This window comes from Mastigoproctus giganteus, chromosome 4 (genome assembly GCF_048544385.1).
Source record: "Mastigoproctus giganteus isolate SK-2022 chromosome 4, ASM4854438v1, whole genome shotgun sequence".
Taxonomy (NCBI): Eukaryota; Metazoa; Arthropoda; class Arachnida; order Uropygi; family Thelyphonidae; genus Mastigoproctus; species Mastigoproctus giganteus.
The window spans coordinates 174,738,543-174,763,458 of NC_143578.1; the positions used below are offsets into that span (position 1 = coordinate 174,738,543).

Genomic DNA, 24,916 nt, shown 5'->3' on the forward strand with positions numbered 1-24,916 from the left:
AGTTTTTGAATTTGAGTGAAACTTTTGGTGATAAAAATGTTTCCTGTAAGCATACTCCTAATGGGTTAGTTCGTATGAGTAAATCATTCAGGTCATCTATATTACTGCGTAGTCCTCTGCAGTTCCATTGTAGGAATTTGTTCATTGCTTGGGTTTATTTGACGAAGATTGATCTGACTGTTTTTTCTGAGGTTTCTGCCTGCTTAGTTTTGATTTTTCATTTTTGGGAAAGGTTGGGCGTCCTGTATCCATGGTATCATTGGCATGTAATTCTAGGACTGTGTCTTTGTCCTCTGACTGAACTTCCATTTGAATGTTGCTATAGCATGGTTTCATTGTCTTTTGATTTTCAACACTAACAGATTTTGTTCTTTCGGGCAAGGTTGAGATGGCATCAGTTGGGATACTGATTGGCGTGTTGCTGGTTTCATTAACTGTAGATTTTTTATTGCACGTTAGCATAGTTTTGGCCCAGGTGGCAAATGAAATGTTTGGTTCTATGGAGACATCTGTTTGAGTTGAAATTGACCGGCTGTTTTTAGAGACCGATGCGTATGATCGGCTAGGCATGGTTAACAGTATTTGCTTCCTTGCTTCAGGGTATGTGACTTTATGCTCTACCTTATATTTCTGGATTTGTTTGCCTGTTTTCCAAAGGTCACATGCTTTAGAAAAGGCAGGATGGCTTCCTTTACAGTTAGGGCAACTAGGAGTGGCAGCTGTACATTCTCCTTGGGAATGCTCCTTAGAGCCACAAATAGGACACACAGCATCGCCTCGGCATGCCGTCTGAGAATGATGGCCATACTTCTGGCCCTTAAAGCAGCGAATGGGATTTGGGATGTAGGGCCGAATCTTGCAGTTTAAATAACCGGCTTTAACAGAAGATGGAAGAGTCGGAGTACTAAATGTAAAAATGACGGACCTGGTTGGTAGTAGGTTCCCATCTTTTTTGGTCATTATTCTCCGCGCATGAGTCACTTTTTGTTCCCTGAGTTCTTGTATTATCTCTTCTTCTGACACTGATAGTAAGTCCCATTCGCTGATAACGTCTCTAGAGGTGTTAAGAGTGTTATGGGGCGTAACTGACACTGGAATATTGTTAAATGTTGTTAATTTTAACAGCTTCTCTGAGTGAGTTGTCTTAGAAGTTTCAATTAGAAGGTCTCCAGATTGGAGACGCTTAACTATTTTAGGAGATCCACAAACCGATTCTAAACATTTCTGTATAATAAAAGGCGATAGTTTGCCAACAGGTTGTGTGGATAATGAGTGCATTATAAGAAATGCTGGCACGTCATTATTCTGATTTTCTGTCCTTAGTCGCTTCGGACGATTGGAGTCAAGGTCGTTGTCAGGAATTTCTGATCTCGAGCCCAAGGGCTCTAATGGTGGATAGTCACTTATATCCATGTTGGCTCCTTTTGGCCCTGGGGGTTTGTCTTTACCACCCAGGTTACCGGCCCCGCCACGGGGAGGCAGGAGCAGTGCCACGAGGTGACCAAGCGGCTATTAGTTGTATTAATAATAAAGGAAACGAAACAGAAACAGAAAGATTTCTTTCCTTTCTGGGCCTTTGCCTACTACTTGTAGAACGAAAGAGCTACTTAAGTATAAAATGAGGAAAATGGTATTCGGAAATAAACAGAATATATATAATGGCAAAACCTCTTTAGATAGCTCGCTTTGAGAAACACACTGAGATCGCTTGGCCACGGAATGCTTGGCACCCGGGGCCGTAATTTGAACGAACAGAGGGGTGAAGTGGAAGTGGGTTTTTTTTTGGCTGATGCTGCATAAGCTTGCTTTCTTGCATCAAATGCCTCTACTAATGCTAACTGTATGAAGCAAAATCTGTAACTAACCATGCAAGGTGTCAGAGTTCAAGAATAAATTGGATGTTAAGTAATCGCTTCCACTGCACATGCGTAAACCACAATAAGGTGTGGTTTATGCATGTACAGCATTTACTCATGTCATCCTTTGATCCACCTCTGTGAATTGGGGATACATTTGCCTCTCCAGTCTATGAGTACAACCCCCCCTCCTGAATCCAAGGATGATCTCATAATTATGGCTAGGGTTTGCTTACTTTCTTTGCTCCCTCCCTTAATATAACTGGATAATCCCATCCAACCCACATGCCTTTCTAATAATATTTAACTTCAACAATTTCTCCTCTATTTTCCTCTCATTTATTACAAAATTATTTAGCTCCCTATTAGAGTTGGAGATTTCTAGCCCCCACTTTCTATCAGAATTTCTCATTTGTGAATTTAGAAGCAAAATACTCCTCAAACTTCAAACCATGCTGGATACTAAATACTATAGGTTCTAATACCTTTGATGTTTTGTATTTCTCTGCATTTACATTTAGATTCCTGAATCACTTCAGTGCAATCATATATGTAGATTTTATTATTTTTTTTTAATCTTTTATTTTTCTTAAAAAAATTCACACTTCAGATCAATCTACAAATTAAAAAGCATGACATGATACCACACAATGTGCCTGTTATCTTCTTTAAAAAAATTGCTTTATTACTGAACACTAGGATGTCATGCATGGTGATAAAACAATAAGGACAACAAGGGTTTGCATTGACTTGCAAAGTGCCTATAGCATTACTATTACCATTAGTAGAGGCATATGATGCAAGAAAGCAAACTTATGCAGCATCAGGCAAAAAAAAAAAAAAAAAAACTTCCACTTCACCCCTCCGTTCATTCAAAATACCTATCCAGCTGAGCCTTAAATTCATTTAGGCTTTCAACTTCCACAAGGGATGGAAGTCTGTTCCACCAACCAACTGCCTGCTGGCTAAAGTCAAATTTCTGCACATCTATCCTACATCTCTCTTTCCTCAATTTGAATTTATGCCTTCATAGATGATTATTCTGAGCAAGAGGACGAATCCCATCGGCATTGGGCATACTCAAACCATTCAAAGCTTTATACACCTCTGTCAGATCACCTCGCCGGTGCCCAGTCTCCAGACACTGCAATTTGCAAAACTTAAGCCTTTCTTCATAAGAGCAGCCCTTTGTTCCATTCACTAATCTTGTTGCCCTTCTCTATACTCATTCCAGCAGCTCTACATCCTTCTTGAAATGAGGCTTCCAGACCTGTATACGGTACTCAAGGTGTGGCCTGACCATTGCCCTATACAAGGGAATAATCACCTCCTTATCCCTGCTAGAAAAATTCCTGTATATCATTGACAAGACACAATGAGCTACTCTTGCAGCCCGTCTGCACTGCTCAGAGAACTTCATATCTGCCTGCACAATTACCCCCAGGTACTTTTCATTCTCTACCACTGTCAGAGTTGATACGTTGCTCTGGGGTTGCTGTTTCCCATATGTAGTACTTTACATTTGTCAATGTTAAACTTCATTTGCCACCTCTCAGCCCATCTGCTCAATCTTTCCAGATCCTGTTGCAGCAGCATAGCTTCAGTAGTGTCCTTAACAACCCTGCCAACCTTTGTATCATCTGCAAACTTGGACATTAAGCTTGATATACCATCATCAATATTATTTATAAATACAGAAAACAATAATGGACCCAACACTGAACCCTGAGGGACTCCACCCATAACATTAGTCGACGATGAGCAGTGTCTATTGATTTTCACTCTCTGTCTTCTCCCCCTCAACCACCCCTTTATCCATAGCAGCAATTTGCCTCCAATGCCACACTGCTACAATCTGTGCAGCAGTTTTCCATGTGCTACAATATCAAAAGCCTTTCTAAGATCGAAGTATATAATATCAAAATTATTCCCTGCATCCAGTTCTTTTGTGACTGCATCATAGTATCCAATCAAATTGGTCAGGCTAGACTTCCCCTTAACAAAACCATGCTGCGTCCGAGCTATAACTGAAGTCTTGTCTAGATGATCCTGCAGTGCTTCTTTAACCAGAGCCTCCATTAATTTTCCTGGAATAGAAGTTACACTCACAGGTCTATAATTACTTGTGTCAGCCTTCGATCCTCCTTTGTGAATTGGGGTCACATTTGCACATCTCCAGTCTATGGGTACCACCCCTGAGTCCAAGGAAGCTCTCATAATTATTGCTAAGGGTTTGCTTATTTCCTTTGTTGCCTCCTTTAATATAATTGGATAGATCCCATCCACCCCAGGTTCATTTCTTGTGTTTATCTTCAACAATTTCTCCTCCACTTTACTCTCAGTTATTACAAGATTATCTAGCTGACTGCCAGACCGGAATACACCTCTGGCATTTCCCTCACTGAATAACTCTTCATGTGTGAATGTCGATGCAAAATATTCATTTAGTTTGTTAGCTACCTGAGCAGGATCATCAACAGTTGAACCATCTATATATGAAGTGGACCAATCTGATTCATCCCCTTCCTTCTAGGGTTTACATAAGTAAAGAACTCTTTACTGTTTTTCTTTGCATCCCTTGCCAAAGATTTCTCGTAATCTGCGTTCACCTGCCTAACCTCCTTTGTAACTTGGTTACAGATCAACTTATATCTATCATAGGCTTCTGTGTCATGTGTTAATTTACATGTATCCCATGCATTTTTCTTCTCTGCCATATGTCTCATTAGATCATCTGACATCCATTTTGGCCTAAACCTGGAACAATATTTCTTAGTTGAAATGTAAAGCCTAGTAGCTTCCAAGATAAGTTCTTTGAATGCTTTCCATTTTGAATTTGCTGTTGATAACATCATCGGTTGGTCCCACTGTATAGAATTTACACACTGTCTCAGACCATCGTAGTTGCCTTTATGAAAGCAATAACCCTTCCCTTTACCCCTGATGGTAGTTACCTATTTGAGTAAATCCCACTTCAGCACACTGTGATCACTGCCACCTAGTGATTTCTTTATCTGCAGATTCTTAATGCATGAAGAATCACTACTGATAATCAAATCAAGAGTATTACGTCCTCTAGTTGAACATGCTGATGTAGAAAACAATCATCCAATAAATCCACAAAAGCCTTGCTAGTGTGTGAGTGACCAACCCACAAATTCCAGTCAACATCTTGGAAATTAAAATCCCCCATTATAAGACTCTCTGATTCACTGGCCCACTCTATTTCCCTGTACAGTTTCTTATTATACTCATCAGACTCATTAGGCCTATAGCACACTCCTACTCTCAATTTTGATCTCCCACTGCTTATGTCACACCAAACTGACTTGACACTGCACTGTCCAGCGATGTCGACCGGCTTCTTTTCCTTGGATTTTATGTGTTTCTTAACTAATAGCACAACTCCTTCTCCCTTCCTATCCTGTCTATCCTTTCTATAGATGTTGTACTCCCCAAATTCCAGTTCTACATCCCTTATATCTGTGTCACACCACGTCTCTGATATCCCAACAATATCCGTCTTTGATGCTTTGAGCAGTACCTCAAATTCATCAAATTTATTTACCAAACTCCTAACATTGGTGTACACACAAGTATACATGCACCTCTTCCTATTCTTAGCTACCCTAACACAACCCATGTGTTTACTTGTACCGCAATGACTCCCATCACTCTCTGAAATATCCTGCATCTTGTTTTCCAGGCTTCTGCTCATTCCAATAGAAGCAGTGCAAGAATCACTTTCACCTCTGCCAGTGGCTACTGTTAATCTATTAGTCCTTGTATCCCCCCCCCCAAGCTAACAGTTTTCTGACCCACCTAACACTGCCTCGATAGCATCAGCAAATATTCTTGCACCCTTTCTATTTAAGTGTATCCCATCCCTGTAGAAGCCATCTCTCCTGTTAACATGAAAGACCAGGCTGAAAAAAATTCTGCTATATTTCAATTCCATATCCAAAAGAACATTTTTTAGCCCTTTTAAGCTTAAATTCATAAAAGAATGGAAGACTTGTAGTACTGTGAAAATTGCACTGAAAGACCTTTGAGAGAGACAAAAAATAATTACAGCAGCAATAAATAACATTGTCAAGGGATTATACTTGTTTAATTAAATAATTAAACTAATTCAATCCTTTGGCAATATTTTAAAAAATATTAATTATTACTGTTTATTACCTATTTTATACTAACAGCAGCAACACGAGTTGCTACTTTTTGAATAAAACAGACAGTGAAATATTCAAATGCGACCTGTTATGTGATTGGTGGGCGTATAGTGATATATATATATATATATATATATATATATATCATTGGTTTGACTTTTGAGGACCCTGCTCCAGTATCTGACAAACTGAATGAGTATTTCGGATCTACATTAACACATGAAGAGTTATTCAGGGAGAGAAATACCAGATGTTTATTAAATTCTGGCAGGAAGCTAAATGATTTTGCAATAACTAAGAGCAAAGTGGAGGAGAAATTGTTGAAGTTAAATTTAAGAATGGCACCTGATGTGGATGGGATTTATTCAGTTTTATTAAAGCAGGTAGCAAAGGAAATCAGCAAACCTTTAGCCCTAAATACGAGAGCTTCCTTGAACTAAGGGAAGGTCCCCATGGACTGGAGATGTGAAAATGTAACCCCAATTCACAAAGGGGGATCAAAGGGTCATAGTAGTAGTAGTGGCATGTGATGCAAGAAAGCAAGTGTATGAGCTTATGCAGCATCACATATAAAAAAAAAAAAAAAAAATCACACCATTCCCTCCAAATGCCTGTCCAGTTCCTCCTTAAATTTATTTAACCTATCAACTTCCACAACAGATGGAAGTTTGTTACAGCAATTAACCACCCGCTGGCTAAAGGCAAATTTCGCACATCTATTCTACATCTGTCTTTTCTTAATTTGAATTTATTCCCCTACCCCTTAGGTTCGTAATCTGAACAAGTGGAAGAATCCCATCAGAATTCAGCATGTTCAACCCATTCAAGGCCTTATACACCTCAATCAGATCAACGCACAGGTGCCTAGTCTCCAGCCACTGAAATTTGAAGAACCTAAGCCTCTCTTGGTAAGAGGATCCCTTCATTCCCATCACCAATCTTGTTTCCCTTCTCTGTACACGCTCAAGCAAAACTACATCCTTCCTAAAATGAGGGCTCCAGACCTGTACACAGAACTCAACATGTGGCCTGACTATTGCCTTAAACAGAGAGACAATCACCTCCTTTTCCCTGCTAGCAAAATTCCTATATATCATTGACAAAACCCCATGACCTGCCCTGGCAGCCTGTCTGCATTGCTCAGAAAACTTCATATCTGATTGCACAATTACTCCCAGGTCTTTTTCATTTTCTACCACCTCTGTTATACAACACAGTTGGTACGTTTCTCTGGGGTTACTTCTACCCATATGAAGTATCTTGCATTTGTCAAGGTTAAATTTCAGTTGCCATTTCTTAGCCCATCTGCCCAAATTATCTAGATCCTGTTGCAGTAGCACACTGCCATTACTGTCATTAACAACCCTGCCAACCCTTGTATTATCTGCAAACACTAAGCCTGATATACCTTCATCAATATCATTGATAAATATACAAAACAACAGAGGACCCAAAACCGAACCTTGTGGGACTCCACTATTAACATTAGTCCACGAAGAGCAGCACCCATTAATTACTACCCTCTGTCTTCTCCCACTCAATAACCTTTTATCCATTGTAGCTAATACCATTAGTTACAATGGATAAATTGTAACCATTAATACCATTCTGCTCCAATTTGTACAATAGTCTTCCATGTGTAACATTGTCAAAAGCTTTCTTGAAATCCAAATATATGATATCAAAATTATTTTTTGCATCCAGTTCCTTAGTAACCACATCATAATATCCTATCAAATTTGTCAGTCAAGACTTTCACTTAACAAATCCATGCTGTGTCTGAATTATTGCTGCAGTTTTGTCTAGATGATCCTGCAATGCATCGTTAACCAGTGACTCCATTATTTTTCCAGGAAAAGTTAAACTAACTGGACTGTAATTACTTGTGTCACCCTTCAATCCCCCTTTGTGAATTGGGGATACATTTGCACATCTCCAGTCCATGGGGACCTCCCCTGAGTCCAAGGATGCTCTCATAATTATGGCTAAGTGTTTGCTTAGTTGCTTTGCCACCTCCTTTAATATAACTAGATAGATCCCATCCACCTTTATAGGTATGAAACTTTTAGTTTCATACCTATTAATAAATATTGTTCAAGGTTTAGGCCTAAATGATTATCAAATGAACTAATGAGACTTGTGACAGAGAAGAAAAATGCATGGGATGCATACAAATTATCAAGTGATTCAGAAGCCTATGGAAGACATAAGCTAGTCTGTAATCAGGCCACAAAGGAGGTTAGCCAGGCGAAGGCGGATTACGAGAAATCATTGGCAAAAGATGCTAAGAAAAACAGCAAGGATTTCTTTACTTATATAAACTCTAAAAGGAAGGGGATGAATCTGATTGATCCACTTGATATCGATGGTTCGACTGTTGATGATCCTGATTAGATAGTAAACAAACTGAATGAGTATTTTGCCTCTACATTCACACATGAGGAGTTATTAAGGTTTTAAAATGCCAGAAGGTTACAAATTGTAGCAGGGTGCTTACTGATTTTGTAATAACTGAGAGCAAAGTGGAGGAGAAATTGTTGAAATTAAACCTAAGAAAGGCACCTGGGTTGGATGGGATCTATTCAGTTATATTAAAGGAGGCAGCAAAGCAACTAACCAAACCCTTAGCCATAATTATGAGAGCATCCTTGGACTCAGGGGAGATTCCCACGGACTGGAGATGTGCAAATGTATCCCCAATTCACAAAGGGGGGATTGAAGGGTGACATGAGAAATTACAGACCAGTTGTTTTAACTTCCGGGTAAAATAATGGAGTCACTGGTTAAAGATGCATTGCAGGATCATCTAGACAAAACTGCAGCAATAATTCAGACACAGCATAGGTTTGTTAAGGGAAAGTCTTGTCTGACAAATCTGATAGGATATTATGATGTGGTTACAAAGGAACTGGATGCAAAAAATAATTTTGATATCATATATTTGGATTTCCGGAAAGCTTTTGACTCTGTTGCACATGGAAGACTATTGTAGAAATTGGAGCAAGGGTAAGTTGCTACAATGGATAAAAGGATGGTTGTGTGGGAGAAAACAGAAGGTGGTAATTAACGGTTGCTGCTCTTCATGGACTGGGTTCGGTGTTGGGTCCTCTGTTTTTTTTTTTTTTTTTTGATTTGGTAGTTGTTGGCGCATCGGCTTCTGTGGCCATATTGCACCTCCCAAGGTTTTTGCAGTACTTTGATCCAAGCCCGAGGTGGGAATCGAACCCGTGACCTTTGGGTTGCCGGGCAGGTACTTTACCCACTCGGCTAGCCCGGTCGGCGGGTCCTCTGTTGTTTTGTTTATTTATCAATGATATTGATGACGGTATATCAGGCTTAGTGTCGAAGTTTGCAGATGATACAAAGGTTGGCAGGGTTGTTAATGACAGTAATGGCAGTGAGCTACTGCAACAGGATCTAGATAATTTGGGCAGATGGGCTAAGAAGTGGCAACTGAAGTTTAATCTTGACAAATGCAAAGTACTGCATATGGGTAGATGTAACCCCAGAGAAACGTACCAACTGTGTGGTACTACACTTAAGGTGGTAGAAAATGAAAAAGACCTAGAAATAATTGTGCAGTCAGATATGTAGTTTTCTGAGCAATGCAGACAGGCTACCAGGGCAGGTCATGGGGTTTTGTCAATGATATATAGGAATTTTGCTAGCAGGGAGAAAGAGGTGATTGTCCCTCTGTATAAGGCCGCGCCTTGAGTACTGCGTACAGGTCTGGTGGCCTCATTTTAGGAAGGATGTAGATTTGCTTCTAAGTTCTGCAAATTGCAGTGGCTGGAGACTAGGCACCTGTACAGTGATCTGATTGAGGTGTATAAGGCCTTGAATGGGTTCAGCATGATGAATTCTGATGGAATCTTTCCACTTGTTCAGATTACGAACCTAAGGGGGCATAAATTCAAATTAAGAAAAGAGAGATGTAGAATAGATGTGCGGAAATTTGCCTTTAGCCAGCGGGTTTTTAATTGCTGGGACAAACTTCCATCTGTTGTTGTGGAAGTTGATAGGTTAAATAAATTTAAGGAGGAACTGGACAGTAATTTGGAGGGAATGGTGTGATTTTTTTTTTTTTTTTTTTGGCTGATGCTGCATAAGCTCATACACTTGCTTTCTTGCATCACCTGCCACTACTACTACTACCCTAGGTGCCTTTCTTATGTTTAACTTCAACGATTTCTCCTCCACTTTGCTCTCAGTTATTACAAAATCATTAAGCACCCTGCTACAATTTGATAACCTTCTGCCATTTTCAAACCTTAATAACTCCTCGTGTGTGAATGTAGATGCAAAATACTGATTCAGATTTTTTGCTATGTGAGCAGGACATTCAACAGTCAAACCGTCGATATCAAGTGGACCAATCAGATTCATCCCCTTCCTTTTAGAGTTTATATAAGTAAAGAAATCCTTGTTGTTTTTCTTAGCATCTTTTGCCAAAGATTTCTTGTAATCTGCCTTCGCCTGCCTAACCTCCTTTGTGACCTGATTACAGAGTAGCTTATATAGGCGCCTCCGTAGCCAGGTGGGAAGGAGCAGCAGTACATAGCACAGGCTTCTTGATTAGACCGGGGTTCGAGCCCTTCACCACCAAATACGGTGGATGTGGAGAGGTCAGGGAATGACCACCACATATCCCGGAGCAATATGGCCTTAGTTGCTAATGCTCCTAAAAACCAAATAACTAACTAACTAACTAACTAGCTTATTTTTCTTGATAATTTATATACATCCCATGCGTTTTTCTTCTCTGTCATGAGTCAGACTAATTTCAGAACTATTAGTTTAATAGTTCTGGAAGTGGTGACACGAGTAACTCCAGAACTATTTGTTTACCTTCTGTTCCAGGGAAATTAATGGAGGCACCGGTTAAAGAAGCACTACAGGATCATCTAGACAAGACTGCAGTTATAGTTCAGACACAGCATGTGTTTGTTAAGGGGAAGTCTTGTTTGACCAATTTGATTGGATACTACAATGAGGTCACAAAGCAACTGGATAAGCAAAAATCGGATAAGCAACTGGATGCAAAAAAATAATACTGATATCATATACAGTGTATTCCGATTATTTGGGTCACCGGTTAATTGGGGCAGCTGTTTATTTGGGGAAATCTTAAAAAACAGAAACCAATCAAGAAAATAGCCAGGGTTTACTTCGCTTAATTGGGACATCATGCCGTTTAATCGGGGCTGCAAACTGGAGACCGCAGCACTGGAGATTACCCTTCGATTGTCTCTAACGGTACCATGTGGTTCGGTCGAAATTCTGGAGGTCACAACTATAAAACAATAAAAACAATTAGCAGTCACCTGTTTATTGGGTTTTTCTGTTAGTGAAACCTATCCATAAAGGGACAGTAAACTCAATCTTACTGAATTTGTGATAATACCGACAGCTGGAATTCTGTGGGTTATAATGGTGAAATGTGTTTACACTTCCATGAAATCTTTAATCATATAAAAAAATTAATTTTCAGATCTTCTCTTCATTCCTATTTTTAAAGCTTTGTAACTGGTTACTCAGTTCTCACTTGCACGTATCGTGTTACTCGCAATTTGTGTGTGCCACGTTCTTTGTTATTGATTGCTTATCTTTTTACAGTTTTAAATTTTAACCTCCACCCACAAATGTCAGTGAACAGTAATGTCAACTAGTTCGTATGTACTTATTACAGTACGTATTAATTATTCCGATTATCACGTATATTCTTCCAATTTTCATGTATCATTTAATTTTTTAATTGGTAAGATAATAAAGGGTAAATTTGTGCTTAATATATCTTTGCTTTTATAGCCTGTCGATCATATTCCTATTTTTTTTCTAATTAGAATCGCTGTTTTATGGAATTAAAATTCAATTCACAAATATGATCACAATGACCAGCACTTACTGCACATTGTATAGTGAACGGTACTTTACTATGCTACTTATCAAATCACGTTACAATGGTGACTCCATCGTAAAGTAATTTGATTGTATAGTGAAACAATTGTAAAGGGAGGTACATTGCATTTTTAACTATTTACGTGAAACTTCGGATAATTGGGGCAGCCGCTTAATCGGGCCAAAATGCACTAGTCCCGATGTGTCCCAAATAACCGGAATGGACTGTACTTGGATTTCAGGAAAGCTTTTGATAGTGTTGCACATAGAAAACTACTGACAAGTTGGAGCAGTATGGCATTAAAGGCAAGTTGCTGCTATGGATAAAGGGATGGTTGAGGGGGAGAAGACAGAGGGTTGTAATCAATGGACACTGCTCTTCGTGGACTAATGTTATTAGTGGTGTCCCCCCAGGAGCCTGTTTTAGGGTCATTGTTGTTTTCGGGATTTATCAATGATGAAGGTACACCAACCATTTAATGTCTAAGTTTGCAGACGATAATAAGATTGTCAGAGTTGTTAATGACACTAATCCCAGTAGGCTACTGTAACAGGATGTGGAAAAGTTGAGCAGATGGGCTGAGAGGTGGCAATTAAAGTTTAACCTTGACAAATGTAAATTACTGGATATGCGTAGCAGTAACCCCAGAGTAACATATCAACTGTGCGATACTACACTCAGGGTGGTAGAGAATGAAAAGGACCTGGGGGTGGTTGTGCAGGCAGATATGAAGTTTTCTGAGCAGTGCAGACGGGCTGCAAGAGAAGCTCATGGTGTCTTGTCAATGTTATAGAGGAATTTTCCTAGCAGGGATAAAGAGGTGATTATCCCCTTGTATAAGGCAATGGTAAGGCCACACCTCGAGTACTGTATACAGGTCTGGAGGTCTCATTTTAAGAAGGATGTAGAGCTGTTGGAACGAGTACAGAGAAGGGCAACAAGATTGAGATGGAACAAAGGGTTGCTCTTACAAAAAAAGGCTTAGATTCTGCAAATTGCAGTGTCTGTAGACTAGGCACCTGCGAGGTGATCTGATTGAGGTGTATAAGGCCTTGAATGGTTTGAGTATGCTCAATGCTGATGGAACTCTTCCTCTTGCCCAGATTAGTTGCCTGATCAGACATAAATTCAAATTGAGGAAAGACAGTTGTAGAATAGGTGTGCAGAAATTTGCCTTTAGCCAGTAGTTTGAGTGGTGGACCAAACTTCCATCTATAGTTGTAGAAGCATTAGTAGAAGCATATGATGCAAGAAAGCAAGCTTATGCAACATCAGCCAAAAAAAAAAAAAACCCCTTCCACTTCACCCCTCCGTTCGTTCGAAATACGTGTCCAGCTGAGCCTTAAATTTATTTAGGCTATCAACTTCCACAACAAGGAATGGAAGTGTGTTCCACCAACAAACTACCCGCTGGCTAAAGGCAAACTTCCGCACATCTATCCTACATTTGTCTTTCCTCAATTTGAATTTATGCCCTCTCAGGTGATTATTCTGAGCAAGAGGCAGTATCCCATCAGCATTGAGCATACTCGAACCATTCAAGGCTTTATACACTTCTATCAGATCACCTCGCCGGTGCCTAGTCTCCAGCTTCCGTTCACTAACCTTGTTGCCCTTCTCTGTACTCGTTCCAGCAGCTCTACATCTTTCTTGAAATGAAGCCTCCGGACCTGTATACAGTACTCAAGGTGCGGCCTGACCATTGCCTTATACAAGGGAATAATCACCTCCCTATCTCTGCTAGAAAAATTCCTATATATCATTGATAAGACACCATGAGCTACTCTTGCAGCCCATCTGCACTGCTCAGAGAACTTCATATCTGCCTGCACAATTATCCCCAGGTCCTTTTCATTCTCTACCACTCTCAGAGTTGATACGTTGCTCTCGGGTTGCTGTTTCCCATATGTAGTACTTTACATTTGTCAATGTTAAACTCCATTTGCCACCTCTCAGCCCATCTGCTCAACCTTTCCAGATCCTGTTGCAGCAGCATAGCGTCAGTAGCATCTTTAACAATCCTGCCAACCTTTGTATCGTCTGCAAACTTGGACATCAAGCTTGATATACCATCGTCAATATTATTTATAAATACAGAAAACAACAATGGACCCAACACTGAACCCTGAGGGACTCCACTAATAACATTAGTCCACAATGAGCAGTGTCCATTAATTACCACTCTCTTCTTCTGCCACTCAACCATCCCTTTATCCATAGCAACAATTTGCCACCAATGCCACACTGCTCCAATTTGTGCAGCGGTCTTCCATGTGCAACAGTATCAAAAGCCTTTCTAAGATCCAAATATATAATATCAAAGTTATTCCCTGCATCCAATTCTTTTGTGACTACATCATAGTATCCAATCAAATTGGTCAGGCAAGACCTTCCCTTAACAAAACCATGCTGTGTCTGAGCTATAACTGAATTCTTGTCAAGATGATCCTGCAGTGCTTCTTTAACCAGTGCTTCCATTAATTTTTCTGGAACAGGAATTAAACTCACAGGTCTATAATTACTTGTGTCAGCCTTTGATCCTCCTTTGTGAATTGGGATTACATTTGCACTTCTCCAGTCTGTGGGTACCTCCCCTGAGTCCAAGATAGCTCTCATAATTATGGCTAACGGATTGCTTACTTCCTTTACTGCCTCCTTTAATATAACTGGATAGATCAGATCCCATCCACCCAAAGTGCCCCTCTTGTATTTATCTTCAACAATTTCTCCTCCACTTTACTCTCAATTATTACAAGATCATCTAGCTCACTGCCAGTGTTTACTTCACCTATGGCATTCCCCTTCCTGAATAACTCGTCATGTGTGAATGTAGATGCAAAATATTGATTTAGTTTGATAGCTACCTTTAGCTACCTGAGCAGGATCATGAACAGTTGAACCATCGATATCAAGTGGACCAATCTGATTCATCCCCTTCTTTCTAGAGTTTACATAAGTAAAGAACTGCTTGTTGTTTTTCATTGCATCCCTTGACAAAGATTTCTCGCAATCTGCCTTCGCCTGCCTAACCTCCTTTGTAACTTGGTTACAGATCAACTTATATCTATCATAGGTTTCTGTGTCACATGTTAATTTATATGTATCCCATGCATTTTTCTTCTCTACCATATGTCTCATTAGTTCATCTGACATCCATTTATGCCTGAACCTTGAACAATATTTCTTAGTTGGTATGGAAAGCCTATTAGCTTCCAAGATATGTTCTTTGAATGCTTCCCATTTTGAGTTTGCTGTTGGTAACATCATCAGTTGGTCCCACTGTATAGAATTTAAATACTGTCTCAGACCATCGTAGTCGCCTTTACGAAAGCAATAACCCTTCCCTTTACCCCTGATGGTAGTTACCTCCTTGAGTAAATCCCACTTCAGCACACTGTGATCACTGCCACCTAGTGGTTCCTGTATCTGTAGATTCTTAATGCATGAAGAATCACTACTGATAATCAAATCAAGAGTATTGCTCCCTCTAGTTGCCTCCCAAACATGCTGATGTAGAAAACAATCATCCAATAAATCCACAAAAGCCTTGCTAGTGTGTGAGTGACCAGCCCCCAAATTCCAGTCATTATCTGGGAAATTAAAATCCCCCATTATAAGACTCTCTGATTTACTGGCCCACTCTATTTCCCTGTACAGTTTCTTATTATACTCATCAGAGTCATTAGGCATATAGCACACTCCTACTCTCAATTTTGATCTTCCAATGCTTATGTCACACCTAACTGATTCGACACTGCACGGTCCAGCGATGTCGACTGGTTTCACTTCCTTGGATTTTATGTGTTTCTTAACTAATAGCATAACCCCTCCTCCCTTCCTATCCTGTCTATCCTTTCTGTAGACGTTGTACTCCCCAAATTTCAGTTCTGCATTACTTATATCTGTGTGACACCACATCTCTGATATCCCAACAATATCTGCCTTTGATGCTTTGAGCAATACCTGAAATTCATCAAATTTATTTACCAACCTCCTAGCATTGGTGTACACGCAAGTATACGTGCACCTGTTCTTTTTCTTAGCTCCCCTAACACAACCCATGTGTTTACTTGTACCCCAATGATTCCCAGTAGTCTCTGAAATAATCTGCATCTTATTTTCCAAGCTGCTGCTCATTCCAATAGAAGCAGTGCAAGAATCACTTTCACCTCTGCCAGTGACTACTGTTAATCCATTAGTCCTTGTTTCCCCCAATCTAGCAGTTTTCCGACCCACCTAACACTGCCTCGATAGCATCAGCAAACATTCTTGCACCCTTTCTATTTAAGTGTATCCCATCCCTGTAGAAGCAGTCTCTCCTGTTAACAAGTACAGACTAGGCTGAAAAATATTCTACTCCTTGAGCCTTGCACAATCTTTCCAGGGCCGAATTGATCGACAGGGCTCTCATCATATACTCCCTCCTATCGTATCTGGGCATAATTGCAGACACTTTCAAATTCAACCCTAATTCAAGGCTTTTTTTCAACAGTGACCTGTACTTAAGTAATTCCGCTGGTCTCCAAGTTGACAGTTTAAATAAATTGAAGGAAGGACTAAACATTTGGATTTAATGGATGGGTGAAATGGGATGATTTTTTTCTTTTGGCTGATGCTATATAATTGTTTTCTTGCATCATATGCCTGTACTAATGCTTTATACATATATAAAACGCACAGTGCTCAAAAACAAATCATTATACTATAATACAATAATTTTAAAACTATGGTACTGCCATAAGATTTTCAACGAAGGAGGAATGGGAATTTTTTTTTTTTTATCTTAAAAAATTCGACTTAAGCACCTTTTGTTGTGTGTGAAAATTATCGTGCTTCAAAAAAGTCTCACTCCAGTGAAGAAGTGAATAATACAATGCAGTAGAAGAAATGCTATTTTTGTTGAAAATAAGTGAGGGCTAACTTGTGTTCATTCAGAGGCCACTTTCTGCTTATTATGATGATGGTTGGGTGCTAGATATTAATATAAATTCTTAATATGCTCTAACAGAAGTAAAGCATTTCTACCTAATGAGAATAATATCGAATTATATCCGCCACAACAAAAATTCTATAACTGTGTCAAAAGCCAACCTGCTTCCTGATTAATCACTGAACATGCAAAACTGATTTTAATTTAACAAAACACTAAATACAGATTGTTTTTTGTTGAAAAAAATAGCATTTTAAAGAACACTGAATACAGCTTTGAGAAATGGCATTTAAGTACAGCCTATGATAGATATTGTGATATTTTTTTACAACTTACTTTTATTCTAGTCCTTTCCTCCAATTTAGTCATCATTACAATAGTTGCACTCCGTTGTTCCCATACCATTCTCCAAAAATCAGAGAATGTTTCTGGTAGTGGTCCTTGAGTGGCAATATATGCATTTTGTTTCCTGTACCCATCACAGTAATTTGAATTAACGTAATCGGAACCAGGAACACCATCAAATGGTTGTAAAACAACTCTACTATGATCATAAGCAATGACATTTGCATATCTGTTTTTTGGTTTGTTGATTTCCAAATTTGAGTTTTCCCATGTAAACTGTTGTCCGGGTTCTATTGACTGTAAAAAAAAAAAAAAAATGGAATATCGTTCTGGGTTTTAGGAAATTATGAAACTAAGCTCAATATACATTCATAAAGAAGTTAAAAACTGATATATATAATAAGAGCAGTATATCACTATTAATATAATTTTCTAAATATAAAATTTATATAATTTATACTTTTGGATAAATATTTTTGTGTAAGAATATTCATATCTTATTTTAATTTAGGTGATAAAGAAAATTCTCTCTCTCTCTCTCTCTCTCTCTCTCTCTCTCTCTCTCTCGCTCTCTCTCTCTTTTATTATTATTACATACAATGCTGATCCCTTTTCTTTTAGGACCATGGATATTTGGATTATATGCAACAATTCAATGAAAGAGCTCACACTTGTGCATCATGCAACACAGTGGCAATTTGCACTGCTCCGAAACCATCAGGGAAATGGGAAATATACTATGCAAGAAGGATAGGTGGAATATGACCAGGGTATGTCTGCCAGGAGCAAGAGGAGATGCCGTTGTAGAGCAGATATCATCTTTTAAGGGCACAAAAGGTGATATTGTTGTACATGTTGGCACTAATGATATTAGGAGTAGATCTGCGGACTAACTTAACAAGTACAGGGGAACTTGCATATTGCCATTAAGGCCATATTGCTCCGGGAATATGCTGTGGTCATTCCCTCAATTTTTCACATCCTTTGTATTTGGTGGTGATGGGTTCGAACCCTGGTCTAATCAAGAAGCATGTGCTACACACTGCTGCTGCTTCCCACCTGGCTACGGAGGCACCTATAGGAGGAGTACGCGTTGAGAACTTAGTCAATCGATTTGGCCCTGGAGAGAATGTGTAATGCTCATGGGGTAGAATTTTTCTCAGTGTAGTCTGTGCTTGTTAACTGGAGAGCCTTCTCCTGTAGAGATGTGATGCAATTAAATAAAATAAATAGAAGATGTGCAAGAATAAGTACTGATGCTATCGAAGTGATAGGTGGGTCGGAAAACTGCTCGCTTGGGGGGGGATTGGATACACTGAATAAATAACAAATTAAACAAAGCTGCAGGCAGAGGTGAAGGTGATTTTTGCACTGCTTCTATTAAAAATTGCAGCAGCCTGGAAATCAAGGTGTCAGGGATTTTAGGACCTGCTGTGAGTCACCATGGAAGAAGTGAATACATAGGCCGTGTAAGGGTAACTAAGAGTAAGAACATGTGCAAGTATACCTGTGCAACTACTAATGCCAACATCATTGTAAATGAATTTGATAAATTTAAAGTACTGATTGATTCATCGCGAGAATAAGAATTGAGAATGAGAATTGAGATCATGAGAATAAGAAGTTGGAGACGTTTGACTTCTGGGAGGGCTTACTGGTAGAGCATCTTTGAGAAGGCTAAGACCCACCCTGAGTTATAATGCCATGAGAAGGAGAAGATTGAGTCAATTAAACTGTAAGACAGTGTAGGGATAGCAGAGACATGGCAACACTCGGCCCTAAGTGATAATGAATTTGAATATAGGGTGTACAATGTATAAATTACAGCAAATTTTTGAAGCAATTAGCGCATTTTCACGGACACTATGGCGGATTTTTTCTTACGATTTTTTGATTGATCGTACCGTTGACTCATTGATTTTATAATGTTTTGCCACTGAGGAGACACTTTCACCATTAGAAATTTTATCTAATAACTCAATTTTATTCGCTAATGTCATCACCTTCTTTGATATTTTCACATTTCTCTTGTTATTCGTAGCCATATTTTTATAGGGGTTAGAAAGAACTTGTCCACAATAAAGTCACTTTCTTCCGTTAACACACTCGAAAAAGTCTGTTTTATACTGCAAAATGGTAGATTTATCATTTTTGTAAGCATATCAATTTATGTCTTTGTGTGTGCGCGATGTAAAGAAATCAGGCGACAACTCAGCATTGTTTTGGGCCTATACGAGAGCTTGAATGACAGGGTGGATGCCCTCAAAGAATCTAAATTGAGAGGCCCATCAAGCTCTCACCTGCCCACATCAAATGCCAGAGCTTGCAATTGGTCATCACGCAACACAGCGGCAACCCCCAAGGCAGAATGCACTGGTCCCACAGGAACTAGTAGTTGATGGTGACTCTGTTGTCAGGGAAACAGGGAACATGGTATGTAAAAAGGATAGCTGGAACAGGACCAGGGTATGTCTGCCAGGGGCAAAGGTTGATGACGTTGTAGAGCGGATATCATCTTTTAAAGGCACAAAAGGTGATATAGTTGTACATGTTGGCACTAATGATATTAAGAGTAGGACACCGGCGGAATTACTTAACAAGTACAGGTCACTGTTGAAAAAAAGCTGTGAATTAGGGTCAAATTTGAAAGTGTTTGCAATTCTGCCCAGACACGATAAGAGGGAGTATATGATGAGAGCCTTGTTGATCAATTCGGTCCTGTAAATATTGTGCAAGGCTCAAGCGGTAGAATTTTTTTCAGCCTGGTCTGTACTTGTTAACAGGAGAGATTGCTTCTACAGGGATGGGATACACTTAAATAGAAAGAGTGCAAGAATATTTGCTGATGCTATTGAGGCAGTGTTAGGTGGGTCAGAAAACTGCTACCTTGGGGGGGGGGGATACAAGGATTAAAGATTAACAGTAGCCACTGGTAGAGGTGAAAGTGATTCTTGCACTGCTTCTATTAGAATGAGTAGTAGTAGTAGTAGTTGTAGTAGTAGTAGCTTGCACATGATGCAAGAAAGCAAGTGTAGGAGCTTATGCAGCATCAGCCAAAAAAAAAAAAAAAAAAAAAAATCACACCATTCCCTCCAAATGCCTGTCCAGTTCCTCCTTAAATTTATTTAACCTATCAACTTCCACAACGACAGATGGAAGTTTGTTCCAGCAATTAACCACCCGCTGGCTAAAGGCAAATTTCTGCACATCTATTCTACATCTGTCCTTTCTTAATTTGAACTTATGTCCCCGTAGGTTCGTAATCTGAACAAGTGGAAGGATCCCATCAGAATTCAGCGTGCTCAACCCATTCAAGGCCTTATAGACCTCAATCAGATCACCGCGCAGGTGCCTAGTCTCAAGCCACTGCAATTTGCAGAACTTAAGCCTCTCTTGGTAAGAGAATCCCTTCATTCCCCTCACTAATCGTGTTGCTCTTCTCTGTACACGCTCAAGCAAATCTACATCCTTCCTAAAATGAGGCCTCCAGACCTGTACGCAGTACTCAAGGCGTGGCCTGACCATTGCCTTATACAGAGGGACAATCACCTCCTTTTCCCTGCTAGCAAAATTCCTATATATCATTGACAAAACCCCATGACCCGCCCTAGCAGCCTGTCTGCACTGCTCAGAAAACTTCATAACTGACTGCACAATTACTCCCAGGTCTTTTTCATTTTCTACCACCTTAAGTGTAGTACCACACAGTTGGTAAGTTTCTCTGGGGTTACTTCTACCCATATGCAGTACTTTGCATTTGTCAAGGTTGAACTTCAGTTGCCATTTCTTAGCCCATCTGCCCAAATTATCTAGATCCTGTTGCAGTAGCACACTGCCATTACTGTCATTAACAACCCTTCCAACCTTTGTGTCATCTGCAAACTTTAAGCCTGATATACCTTCATCAATATCATTGATAAATACACAAAAAAACAGTGGACCCAACACCGAACCCTGTGGGACTCCACTAATAACATTAGTCCACGAAGAGCAGCACCCATTGATTACCACCCTCTGTCTTCTCCCACTTAACCATCCTTTTATCCATTGTAGCAACTTACACTTAATACCATTCTGCTCCAATTTGTACAGTAGTCTTCCATGCGCAACAGTGTCAAAAGCTTTCCTGAAATCCAAGTATACGATATCAAAATTATTTTTTGCATCCACTTCCTTTGTGACCACATCATAATAACTAGCAGCATGGAACACAAGATGCAGGGTATTTCAGAGACAGCTGGGAGTCATTGCGGTACAAGTAAACACATGAGTTGTGTTACTTGTGTGTACACCAATGCTAGGAGTTTGGTAAATAAATTTGAAGAAACTGAGGTATTGCACAAAACATCAAAGGCAGATATTGTTGGGATATCAGAAATGTGGTATCACAGAGATATAAGGAATGCAGAACTGGAATTTGGGGAGTAAAATGTGTACAGAAAGGATAAACAGGATAGGAAGGGAGGAGGGGTTATGCTATTAGTTAAGAAACACATAAAATCCAAGGAAGTACAGCAAGTCGAGATTGCTGGACAGTGCAGTGTCGAGTCAGTTTGGTGAGACATAAGCATTGGGAGATCAAAATTCAGAGTAGGAGAGTGCTATAGGCCTAGTGACTCTGATGAGTATAATAAGAAACTGTACAGGGAAATAGAATGGGCCAGTAAATCAGAGTCTTGTAATGGAGGATTTTAATTTACCAGATATTGACTGGAATTTGTGAGTTGGTCATTCACACACTAGCAAGGCTTTTGTGGATTTAAAGGATGATTGTTTTCTACATCAGCATGTTCGGGAGGCAACTAGAGGGAGTAATACTCTTTATCTGATTATCAGTATTGATTCTTCATGCATTAAGAATCTGTAGATAAAGGAACCACTAGGTGACAGTGACCACAGTGTGCTGAAGTGGGATTTACTCAAAGCGGTAACTACCATCAGGTGTAAAGGGAAGGGTTTTTGCTTTCGCAAAGGCGAGTACGATGGTTTGAGACAGTATTTAAATTCTATACAGTGGGACCAACTGATGATGTTACCAACAGGAAATTCAAAATGGGAAGCATTCAAAGAACTTATCTTGGAAGCTACTAGGCTTTACATACCAACTAAGAAATATTGTTCAGGGTTTAGGCCTAGATGGATATCAGATGAACTAATGAGACATATGGCAGAGAATAAAAATGCATGGAATACATATAAATTAATGGGTAACATGGAAGCCTATGATAGATATAAGCTGATCTGTAACCAAGTCACAAAGGAGATTCGGCAGGCAAAGGCAGATTATGAGAAATCCTTGGCAAAGGATGCAAAGAAAAACAGAAAAGAGTTCTTTACCTATGTAAACTTTAGAAGGAAAGGGATGAATCAGATTGCCCACTGGATATTGATGGTTCAACAGTTGAGGATTCTGCTCAGGTGGCTAAAAAACTAAACGCGTATTTTCCATCTATATTCACACATGAAGAGTTATTCAGGAAGGGGAATGCCAGAGGTGAAGTAAACTCTGGCAGTAAACTAGATGATTTTGTAATAACTGAGAGGAAAGTGGAGGAGAAATTGTTGAGGATAAACATAAAAAAGGCACCTGGTGTGGATGGGATCTATTCAGTTATATTAAAGGAGGCAGCAAAGGAAGTAAGCAAACCCTTAGCCATAATTATGAGAGCTTCTTTGGATTCAGGGGAGGTACCCATAGACTGGAGATGTCAAATGTGACCCCAATTCACAAAGGAGGATCAAAGACTGACACAAGTAATTACAGACCTGTGAGTTTAACTTCTGTTCCAGGAAAATTAATGGAGGCACTGGTTAAAGAAGCACTGCAGGATCATCTAGACAAGACTTCAGTTATAGCTGGGACACAGCATGGTTTTGTTAAGGGAAAGTCTTGCCTAACCAATTTGATTGGATACTATGATGCAGTTATAAAAGAACTGGATGCAGGGAATAACTTTGATGTTATATATTTGGATCTTAGAAAGGCTTTTGATACTGTTGCACATGGAAGACTGCTGCACAAATTGGAGCAGTGTGGCACTGGAGGCAAATTGCTGCTATGGATAAAGGGATGGCTGAGGGGAGAAGACAGAGAGTGGTAATCAATGGACACTGCTCATCGTGGACTAATGTTATTAGTGGAGTCTCTCAGGGTTCAGTGTTGGGTCAATTATTGTTTTCTGTATTTATAAATGATATTGATGATGGTATATCAAGCTTAATGTTCAATTTTGCAGATGATATCAAGGTTGGCAGAGTTGTTAAGGACACTACTGATGCTATGTTGCTGCTGCAATAGGATCTGGAAAAGTTGAGCAGATGGGCTGAGAGGTGGCAAATGAAGTTTAACATGACAAATGTAAAGTAATCATATGGGAAACAGTAACCCCAGAGCAACGTATCAACTCTGTGGTACTACACTGACAATGGTAGAGAATGAAAATGACCTGGGGAGTAATTGTGCAGGCAGATATGAAGTTCTCTGAGCAGTGCAGACGGGCTGCAAGAGTAGCTCATGATGTCTTATCAATGATATACAGGAATTTTTCTAGCGGGGATAAGGAGGTGATTATTCCCTTGTATAATACAGGACCATGCTGAGGATATGTCGCGAACTAGGCCATAATGTCTATGTGTCTGAAATTCTGCCCAGACACGATAGGAGGGATTATATGTTAAGAGCCTTGTGGATTAACTCAAGACTTGAAGGAATCTGCAAGGCTTTAGGGGGTAAATTTCTATCAGCATGGCCCACACTTGTAGGTAGAAGGAATTTGTTTTGTAGAGAAGGGATACACTTAAACAGAGGTGGTGCAAAAGTTTTTGCCTGCCAGTATTATTGAGGATACCTTAATGGTTCAGGGAAACTGCTAGTTAGGGGGGATGTGGGTAATACTGACACGCGTTTATCTGATAATATTGGTCAATGTAACTCTTGCACATACCTTAAGAGTTCTTATCTGTTACCCCAACTGGACGTATTATTTAGATGTTCCGGGGGCAAAGACGTTTCACGTTAGTGGGTAGCTAATATCAGGGAAGAGAACCTAAAAAAATTCAAGGGTTGTGTTAGGGTTGTTAAATATACAAGAACAGTAAATCTTAATTGTTTTTACAGTAACGTTAGAAGTGTCGTCAATAAAATGAGCGAATTCGAACTACTGGTTAAAACAAGTAACGTGGACATAAGAGGGCTTACAGAGACGTGGTACCACCTGGAAATTGGGGATGATGAGTTTCAGTACGGCTTGTATAATGTATTTAGGAAGGATAGGTTAGATAGAAGGGGTGGTGGGATAATGCTTCTTATCAGAAGCAGCCTGAGTGCGACGATAGCTTTCCCGGATTCAGACATTTCACATGCTAGTATAGAGTCTGTATGGTGTGAGATAGTTGGAAACAAAGGTATAATGCGAGTAGGAGTAATCTACAGACCAGGTGATTGTGAAGATTATGACAAAAGCCTCTACATGCAAATGGAATGGGCAAGTAAGCGTCAATGCCTTATTATGAGTGATTTCAATGTGCCTCTAATTGATTGGAGTAAATGGGAAGGAAACTCGACATGGGGAACAAAATTTTTAAATCAACTAGATGACTGTTATTTGTATCAACATGTCAGGGAAAGTACTAGAGAAAAGAATATCCTAGACCTCATCATCACACATGAATCAGATGACATAACAGGGCTGACAGTAGAGGAACCAGTGGCAGG

The 24,916-nt window shown here is 39.6% G+C and overlaps 1 protein-coding gene across 6 annotated transcripts in view; it reads right to left on the reverse strand.

Moving 5' to 3' along the window:
* LOC150087215 (tyrosine-protein phosphatase Lar-like) overlaps window positions 1–24,916 on the reverse strand; it is a 1,652,393-nt gene that overhangs the window by 174,966 nt on the left and 1,452,511 nt on the right. For all 6 annotated transcript variants that reach the window (XM_090371077.1, XM_090371082.1, XM_090371081.1 and 3 more), the window contains one exon: window positions 17,194–17,499. In XM_090371077.1, the coding sequence (XP_090227203.1) occupies window positions 17,194–17,499 (306 nt within the window). The remainder of the gene's footprint in view (window positions 1–17,193; window positions 17,500–24,916) is intronic.